Source organism: Danaus plexippus, chromosome 2 (assembly GCF_018135715.1).
Source record: "Danaus plexippus chromosome 2, MEX_DaPlex, whole genome shotgun sequence".
NCBI lineage: Eukaryota > Metazoa > Arthropoda > Insecta > Lepidoptera > Nymphalidae > Danaus > Danaus plexippus.
Genome location: NC_083537.1, coordinates 3,912,882 through 3,923,144, shown reverse-complemented (window position 1 = coordinate 3,923,144; position 10,263 = coordinate 3,912,882). Strand labels below are relative to the sequence as shown.

At 30.9% G+C, this 10,263-nt stretch overlaps 2 protein-coding genes across 2 annotated transcripts; one reads left to right on the top strand and one right to left on the bottom strand.

Moving 5' to 3' along the window:
• Positions 1–1,966: 1,966 nt before the first annotated feature.
• On the top strand, positions 1,967–6,052 carry LOC116779600 (carcinine transporter). The gene is made up of 8 exons (XM_032673968.2): positions 1,967–2,260; positions 2,330–2,566; positions 2,638–2,811; positions 3,113–3,371; positions 3,448–4,074; positions 4,575–4,756; positions 4,864–5,042; positions 5,770–6,052. Exons 1-8 carry the CDS (start codon positions 2,210–2,212, stop codon positions 5,957–5,959), a joined length of 1,899 nt encoding a protein of 632 aa, XP_032529859.1. The 5' UTR covers positions 1,967–2,209; the 3' UTR covers positions 5,960–6,052.
• An 82-nt stretch (positions 6,053–6,134) lies between these two features.
• LOC116779601 (major facilitator superfamily domain-containing protein 1-like) lies at positions 6,135–10,040 on the bottom strand. The gene is made up of 11 exons (XM_032673969.2): positions 9,752–10,040; positions 9,542–9,669; positions 9,216–9,366; positions 8,898–9,023; positions 8,599–8,804; positions 8,315–8,528; positions 8,024–8,237; positions 7,387–7,484; positions 6,902–7,014; positions 6,723–6,819; positions 6,135–6,489 (listed from the first exon to the last, which is right to left on the bottom strand). The coding sequence occupies exons 2-11, from the start codon at positions 9,663–9,665 to the stop codon at positions 6,255–6,257; spliced, it is 1,578 nt and encodes a 525-aa protein (XP_032529860.1). The 5' UTR covers positions 9,666–9,669; positions 9,752–10,040; the 3' UTR covers positions 6,135–6,254.
• Between the last annotated feature and the right edge of the window lie 223 nt (positions 10,041–10,263).

Sequence of the window (10,263 nt, the reverse complement as noted above, 5' to 3'; positions counted from 1 at the left end):
ATGAAAGGATTTTTTTTTTATATTTTGACATTTGCAATGAAAAGTCACATATTGGCCTATAATCTTAAAATTTTGCCAAATAGCGATGTCATGTAGCACAAGGGTTTGGTATGTAACGATTGTAACAATTTGACAAAACAATTTATTATTCGTTGTTAGTTTACCTAATAATATGTTTTATTAATTTGTTAAAAAAAGTTAAATCCTTGGCTGAAGATTACTTTTTAATGTGTTTCAAATATAGCCAGTTCGAAGATATTTTGCAATTTACATAGACACTAAACTCTAAAGCATTATCCGTATCGTATTCCATTCAGGTATCAGAAGGTTTTTGTTATTTTATACAATACAATGTATCTTTTCCTTATTCATAAATGGAACATTTTTATAACATTATTATTTAACTAAAGCTTAAAGTACTCTTAGACACTGATTACAATTTACAAGCTTACAATATCAAGTTATTTTAAATATTCTCAAGGTCCATATCCGTTCATGCCGTTTTGAGGTGCTGTCTGTGAAACCCGTTTTCACAGGAAGACGCTAAGGTATTAAGCTAAAATCTCTAAAAAATAATCAGCTCTGCCACCCTAAAGACATCAAACTTCAAGACAAAAGGCCGTTTATTAACTGCTTTTTATAAACTATGTTCAAAATAAAAAATCTTTAGGACAGGTACTTTTTACGAACACAAAATTTTGCGAGAAGCATTGTTAAAGTAATTTTTACCGTACTGTCTTATCTTCTGCCTGTGTAATGTGGAAAAGAAATATAACGAAGTTAATGAAATACAAAAATTAAGTGTTCACCAAGCGCAATATATATATTACTATACACTGTATTCAAATTCAATTTTATACGAGGTAGGAAACTCATGCCAACAGTGATTTTTGATATAATAAATAAAATGCATATAGATCTATTAAGATTCCATAGGCGCATTGAACCAATTTTAGAGGAAGTAACAAAAATAAAGAAAAAAAAATTTTTTTATTCAATTCCGTTATCGTAAAAATAATAACAATAGCATATCGAATCATATACAGGGTGATACTGAGATAGTGCGTTCACAATCTACGACTTCATTTCCATTTTCCAACAGGTGGAATGTCAGTCAAGCACTATCCAGTCGAAATAAAAAAAATACCACTGACAACTTGGAATTAAGTTATTTATTTTATGAGATGCGCTTATCTAAAATAAAGTTTGCAATCAAAGGCGATCCTATTTACAAAATTGCAAAACTTATGTGGAATGGCTTGCTTGTACGCTATGCTCGGCGTTATGCCATTTATCCCCTATGCTGTTTATAACCGCAATTTTCAAATCAAGATAGAAATCCTAAGCGTAGCTTAAGAATCCTGGCAACATGAACAAATTAATTAATTTTGAGTTTACATTTTTAATAATTCATAAACACATCAAACATATTCCATTAGGTTTTTTGTTTTGAACGGTTACTGAGTTCCTATTAATCGTCCTATCGTGATAATGTAACCGTTGTTTGAAATTTGAAAATGATTTATCTACTAGCTGTCACACTTATACACTAGAACACCTTTTTATTATTTAAGTCTTAACATAATAAACTGACCTCTGTATATTAAAATTACTACTATTATAATAATTATAATATTATATACAATATTTAGTATACATTACATTTATATACCAAACAAAACATTCAACTCGGCTAGTATTACTAGTAACACAAATGTTAGATTATCTCGGCTTTATTAAAATTAATATTCAATAAACTTGATATAACCAGCATTTTTAATGAATAGGTAATGCAGTTACACGTGGCATATATTTACTAACTTTTATATGACAATGAAAATTTAATATTTTACAAGATTTATTCTTTAATTCGTAAATTTAAAGAAAAATTGAAAAATACGAGTACCTATATAAGAATTATTTAAGCAAATCAACGGAATAGAATAATTTTACATGTGGATTCAGTATTCAATTCGCAGTGTAAGAAGAAAGATTTTGGTTTGTTCCTTTTTTATAAGGATAGCCTAAAATTATACATGATTAAATGGGTCACATTTTGTACATTGCCCATGTATATATAGCGTTTTCTTTAATCAATTAGATTAATATTATACGGCTTCCGCCAATACCAAGGTAGCTTAATAACAACTAGTGTAGTGTAACGATTCGTGGTGATCTGTTCTCTTGTGCGGATAGATAGACAAACGTAATGCCTAAAACTACGAATCAAACCGACCCATATAATAAAGAAAAGTCACCGGTAAAGTTACTGATCAAAATATCCCGTACTGTTACTATACGTTTCTTAATATCATAAAATTTTATTAAGGTTAAAGAAAATAACGATGACACCATCGACTTGGATGATGTGCTCCCAAAAATTGGGGAATTCGGAATTTATCAGAAGTTTCTATTGTGGTTCGTGTGCTTGCCGGCCTGTTTGCCGTGTGGTTTCTGTGCATTCAACCAACTCTTCATGACAGACACTCCGGATCACTGGTGCCGAGTTCCTGAATTAAGTAATATGACTTTAGAAAATCGAAAAATGCTGTCCATTCCGAGGAAGGTAAAAAAAAATATCTTATAAGTCGTAACGCAATAAATCTTGGTCCAGAATATACACGTTCATATTTTTAGGTAGATGGAGATAATAATACAGTCTTCGAAAACTGTGTCCGTTATTCTGTGAATTGGAAGACGATATTAAGTAATGGTGGAACAATTAAAGTGAATGAAAGTTGGCCTGTGGAGCCCTGTCTTGATGGCTATGAATATGATACATCTGAAGTGCAATCATCCATTGTAATCGATGTACGTTTATTTATGTTTTTTTTTACTTTTCATTATTTAGAAATTTTATTTACTTTACGAAGCACTGTTCTGTCTGTTCTGTTCTGTCAAGGATACAATAAAGATAACCTTGACCCATCTTATAAAATACGTAATAATTTAAATAAAGCTTCATATTGATTTCCATTACTAAAACTCTTAGTGTCCGTGAAGTAAAATATTTAAATTTAATGTATGTATTAATATATAACCATGAAAATATAAATATTTGTAACCGTAAACCAATCTAACGCGTACCCTAATATTTGTTATATTTTCACAGTTTGATTTAGTTTGTGAGTACGATGTTTATCCAACGCTTGGTTTAGTAGCACTTAATATTGGTGGACCAATAGGAGTTTACTCTTTCGGTATATTAAACGATAGAATAGGAAGAAAGAAATCCTTCTTTGCCTGTTTGTCAACACTTTTGCTTGGAAGCATGATGACAGCTTATGCACAAGCTTACTGGTTTTGGGTATTGGCTAGGGTCATCGTGGGTCTGACTATTCCAGCAGTTTATCAAATACCTTTTATAATCTGTGAGTATACATATATCCATACATAATAAACATTTTTGAACATGCAATAACATAAATCTTTTTGAATTTTTTTTAGCTTTGGAACTAGCAGGACCCAATTATAGATCCTTTGTCACTGTAATGACATGCATATTTTACACTCTGGGTCTCATTCTGCTCTCCGGCGTAACTTATATGTTGCGTGATTGGAAACAACTTGCACTAGCAACGTCAGTGCCATTCTTCTTTTACTATCTATATTGGTTCATATTACCCGAATCTCCGCGCTGGTTGCTTATGATGGAGAGATTAGAAGAAGCAAATAAAATATTACAAACAATAGCAAGGATTAATGGCAAAGAATTACCCGTGGAATACACGGAAAAGATTCAAAGACAAGTTTTAGATCAAAAAGAACATGGATTAAAAGAAACAAAGGCTCCTAGCGTCTTCGCTCTATGCAAAACGCCTAATTTAAGACTAAAAACTATTTTGATCACCCTAAATTGGTGTGCGTCTGAAATGGTTTATGTAGGTTTAAGTTATTATGGACCCTCAATGGGGAGCAACCAGTACATGAGTTTTTTTCTCTCATCCGCTGTAGAAATTCCTAGTTATATTATCTGCTGGATTTTAATGGATAAAGTTGGGCGACGGTGGCCACTTTGTTTATCGATGGTCATCAGTGGAATTTTCTGTATGATCACAGTTCTCCTACCAAGCGGTAGTATATTTGTATAATATGAAATATATAAGTTATTTAACTGCTGTATTCTTGGTTACAGTTTTTTACGAATAAATATGCTCGTCTTCATTTTTTTTTAGTATATACATTTATTTATATCTTAAAATTTTTCTAATTAAGACATGCAGATGTAATCAATAAACAGAAATTCGTATCTACGACATTAAATCAAAAATCCTATAAAACATAAAATGTTAATGATAAGGACAAATTGTGGTTTAATATCATGTTACTGTACATCTAAAGTATAATTATGAAAATGTTTCTGTTGCTGTGCGATGTCCGCATTAATAGAGTTAATTAAACACTAATAAAAGAATATTCTAAAATATTAGTATATTTATAATAAAGTTGCCCGAATCTCTTTAATTCTACGATTACTATATTCCTAGCTGTGATACATTTATATTTTTGTAATGTCTAAGATAATTCTAAAAATTAAATTTTTGTATATTAATTGACACAAAACAATGTTGTAGATGCGGAGACCGAGACTCTTGTGCTCTATTTAATATCAAAATCCCTTATATCTGCGTCATTCTTGATTATATACCCGTATGCTGGTGAGCTGTACCCAACCGAACTAAGGGGTATAGGCATCGGGACGTCAGCTTACATCGGTGGCTTGGGGCTTATTATAATTCCATTTATAAATTATTTGGTAAGATTAAAAAACTACAAACTATTTATTATTTACGTATAACCTTTTTAGTGAGTTCAGGCCTTATGGTGCGTTTTTTTTTAAATTAAATTTTACAATATTTTTAGGGTACCAGCAATCTAGTGTTGCCACTGTTTCTAATGGGTGCGTTGTCAGTGGTAGGTGGTATCACAGCTCTACGACTACCAGAAACGTTGCATTGTCCACTGCCACAAACAGCGGAAGAAGGCGAAGAATTCGGGAAGGATTGGACCTACAAAGACTGTTGCACTTGTGGAGGACCAGGGTGAGATATTTATTTATTAACAAATTTGAGATATTATGCGTACCTACCAAAATAACAGTATTTCTGTAACAAAAATGTTTATATTTTGAAGTAACCTTGGATAAATTAATTACTTCAATTTAAAAGTAATCAATAGGCACCATAGGGATAAATGAAGAATCCTAAAAGACTCTTTTAGAAAATATCAAGAGTTTGTCGTGTATTATTTTAATCTAGTATTGTGTTTTTGCTGAAATATATTGTTTTACTAACCGGAAAAATATTTTCGAAATATCCAGACAGAATATAATTTTATATAACGTAACATTGTTACAATAACGGAGAATTCTCTTAAACAAAATGACATAAAACCTATTGGTTTTACCCGTTCAGATATTACCTGTTTAATCACTAATTAAATTACAAATATTTTATAATAAATAAACTGTATAATTTACTATTTAAAACGATGATATATTGAATGCATCCTTAATTAGATGCAAATACAAATATATTACATACGTGTGTGTAGTTAAATAAATGTGTATTTTTATCTACGCATTTTCACTACACAATCTGAGGGATCGATTTTCTAATATTCTAAAAAATTTAAATCTCGTACATTAATATAACTGCAAAACCATATTACAAACCTTATAACGGAAATAACATTGATCGTGGCTCATCCGTTAATACGGAAGCCATATTTAGATTTATATCGCTTAAGACGCGTTTTGTTTTACAAAAGTGGCGTACCGGAGGCAGATTCGTATGAAAACTTGGATCAAATGGAACTAACACAGGCTCCGTTAATGGAAGACACGTTAAGCGATTTACCTATACGAAGGAGTTCAATGAAAAAACTCGTGAGACAGGCGAGCACTTTGGAAACTCAGAGGGATATCGACGGAACTCTGAAAATGACCTACTGGTTTTGAGTTACTGCTATTAGTATTATAAATCCATATAATTGATTTAATTTTTGATAGTTGTAAATTAGTTTAATATAGAAATATAATTATGTAAACGAATTTTGTGAATGATTCTTCAAATGTCTTCTGTCTTCTGTCCATCATTTACATAGAAAAGTATTATTAAAAAAAATAAACACAGTGAACGTCAAATCGTTTATTGCATATAATCAATAATTTATATCGTCATAATAGTAATAATTATAAAAAGTTAATACAAACTACATTATACTTATTTAAGTTATTTACAAAATATCTATGATTAGGATCTGTCTGGAATGGTTGAGGGCAGTAGTTGCGATATGTATCTAGATCGTATTCTGTCGGAATGCGCCTGCGCAGGGTCCCGCGGAAAATCCCCGGACGATTCGATTCCAGCGTTCTGATTGGTCAATTGGGAACTGTGTTGATTGGTCAATCGCGAGTCAACTTCCTCTTGATCCGAGCTGTCCACGTGATCCAGGAGATTGGCTGTCTCTTCAGCACGGTTCGCTGATCTAAACAAACATTTCCTTATAAGAATATTTATAAGTACTAGATTTCTAAACATCTCTAAAAACGTTGATACAACTATTTAGATTATATTGTACGTTAAATATAATAATTTAAACTTATTTTCCAATACTTTGAAATGATTTTGAAATGAAATGTGTTAGTTATTACTATATTAACATATAACAACTGTACAAATAATTAAACAATAAATTTAATAAAAATAATCAAAGCTCACTTATTTAAATAAGCTTCCCTGACACTCGGAGAGAGATTGAGGATACCATTGTTCGCTGAATCCACTATATATATAACAACACCAGCTATCAAAGAGACTGCAAAATAAAATTTATATTATATAGAAGGTTCTTATTTTTTAAATTAATATATGTATGTAAATTTTTACAAAATATTTACTAAAAAGACATCCCAGGAAAAACATTTCTAACATCAAATAGCCATATTTATCAACAATGATTCCAGCTAAAATGAGAACTGTGGCCAAACCCATGTTTTGGACGGCTTGAGATCTGAAACAGAAATTATATTAATGTAACACAAATAGTACATCTATACATTGACACTTTAAAGCAGCCTTTCCCAAAGTGGGCGACAACAGCCCCTTGTTGGCGCTGCGGGCCTGAAAGGGGTGGTGAGAGACCCGGAAGAAAATTAGGGCCTTGTGTAAAAGAGTAGTGATTTATAATTCCATTCAGCTAGAATAGGTTGTAGTTGTTTTTCAGAAGGCAGAGAAATGGGTAAAACTAAAAAGTAATATATTCTCAAAGTTGGCAAAGTTTGGGAATTTCTGCTTTAAAGTATTACTCAGAACTTTCTTCCACCCAATTAATATAAACACTTGATATAAAAAGCCGTACTTCATATTTGACAATATAACTCACATCCCATATGCTGTTCCCAATTGGTTCTCAGGTACAATCATGGCAATGAGCGGCCACAGACCACTGGCTAGCAGCGAATAGGAAATTCCTAAGGACATCTGAAAAATTATTTAAATAACTATGAAGAGAACTCGAAAATTACATTTGAATAATTTTTTTTTTAACAAAGCCACTTAAAAAATTCATATACATTAGAATTAACACCTTAAATATTTTCTTAATAACAAGATACTTACTTAATTAATTAATATCTCTATGTACTTTTAATAACATATACACCTATATTGTCAAAATTTATATTTTTGAAGGTTAGTCTGATTATACTGTATTGCGAATGCTTATAACAAATTTTTTACCCCTGACACAAACAGCAGAGTCCTATTGTGTTATTGTAGATCTCAGTCGAATCAACCCACTTTGATGTGGCTTTTTTTACTTGAGAGCCAGTTTTCTAGCAGTAGTTCTTAGTTGTTTGATCAATATCAGTCCAGCAATTTAAGAGTATCAGGTCTTTCGAAATGATATAAGGCATTTTACACATATCAGTGCTCAGTTAGGTGATTTCGTTAAATTATATAAAATTTTGACACTAATCTAAGCACTACAACTAAGAATAATATATAGAAAAACTGCTTACCACTCCAACATACGGATTGATAAATGTGAATGCCAAAAGAAAATGTGATCCAATAGTTGTTACTATACTGAGTATGACCCAAGTCACATTCCTACCGGTCTTATCTATGAGGATACCAAAAAATGGACTGAGCGCCGCAGACAGTAGGTATACCATGGAATTGACAGTGTTAGCATCTTGAGGCATAAAGTCAAATTTCCTTTCAAAAAACATCCTGAAAATTTTTATCAAAATACATTTTGTTGTTTTTTTTAATAAATTTCTGATATTTAATCAGAATTTAGGACTTACTTTCCCAATGCAATAAATGGGAATATAGCCAAATAATAAGCCACACATATAACACACACAAGCCAGTATACTGGCTTGAAGTTAAATATGTCAATGAGTCTGAATGGTTCATCCTTAGCTTGAGCTTCCTGTCTATTTAACATTTTCTCAGCTCTATGGTCCATCCAACCCAGAATCAGACCACAAATGAGAGAACCGAGACAGGTTAATGATGCTGTAATTAAAAATACCTCTTAATTATATAAAATACTTAAGAGTATTTTAATTTATAAACTTTTACAAACCTATAAACAAAGTTACACCAAGTTTCTCATAGCCGGCATAATAGGTGGCCACCCATTTGTAAATAGGTTCCATGACCCAAAAATTCACAGTGCTTCCAAATCTTGAGAACGACAATTGGAGTCCAAACACCATATTAAGTTCCTTTCCATTGAACCAAAGAACTACATAGTTGTTAACCGCTACTTGCAAAGACTCTCCTCCAATACTGAATATTAAAAAAAAGGACTTATTAAATCCATTCTCATTAATATTATATAATCTGTGTACCTATAATTTTTTTCTGTATTTCGATAAATACCCAAATATAAATCTTCCAAGTATCATAAGCCAAAATTGATTAATGTAAACACCAAAAGCGAATACAACTGCTCCAATGAACACTATGGTCATATAAATTATTGTACCCAATCTCACACCGAAATATCTGAAATTAAATTATAAAATCAAAGTAATTTTTACATATTGAACAATATTAGAGACAAGAAAATGAGAATAGAAATTATTAATAAAAGCATCAGCAAATGTCTTAGTAACAAATAAATTAATATAAAGTTAAATTAATTTACATTTATAATACATTATCATAAACAACATATGTATATGGAAGTAAACAAACCTATCAATGAGATAACCGCCAATAAAGCATAATATTACATTAGGCCATGAGTATATAGAGTAGAGCAGCGCAAACTGAGATGTGTTTAGATGTGAGTCACCCTTGAAGTTGTCGGCCAGAGCACCCGGTGTATCATAACAGAAATATGAACCTGCAACATACATTATATCATTTAAAATTCAAAAATCTCCATTTCACTTAGCGATTTTGTTATTATTTTGGACAATCTAGAACAGTCTATGCTCTTTTCTACCTATTATATTCCAAATACTCATATAATAGTTACTTAAGTATAAGTATGGCTATTAAAATCTGTAAGCACTTACCAAAACAAAGGAAACACATAAGAATAAGAGCTAAAAATCTGTGAACCCTATGAGCAGGGTGACACCAAGATGTAGGTGGATCCTGGTTCAGTCGCGTCGAAGAGCTAGATTCTGGATTATCCATCTTGCTAAAAATACAAAAGAAGAAAATGTCATATCTTCTTAAGTTATTCAATAATATAATTACAAAAATATTATATTGCTACTCACAACAATCAAAAATCTACCGTTGACCTTAAGGCATAGGTAGGAAAATAAAAGAAATATTATGAAAGTCTTTACACATTGAGTAGGTTTAAAATAAAGTAAAAAACATACTGATCATTAAAATTATTTTACATATTACATACTATATAATATAATGTATATTAAGACCGTCAAACAATTAAAAATATATTGAATTACATTACAAAATCACATCACAAAATTATAAATCTTTTAAATATAATTAACAATTATGCTATCTGCCCCCTTTGTTTGTCAATTGTGTGGGCAATTAATAGCATTAAACTGCACTTGCAGATAATTTATTTCTGTTTTAAAGGCAACGAACTGTTACATACTGCCAAAGGTATATGAACAAATCTACAATAGTAATTTTATGTTCAATTTTAATTGTTTTTGTATAAATTTAGACTTTACATTCTTAGCGATATACAATATATTTTAAAGACATATTAGTTTGGATACAAAGCTTAATAATATGTCCTAATCATAAATGA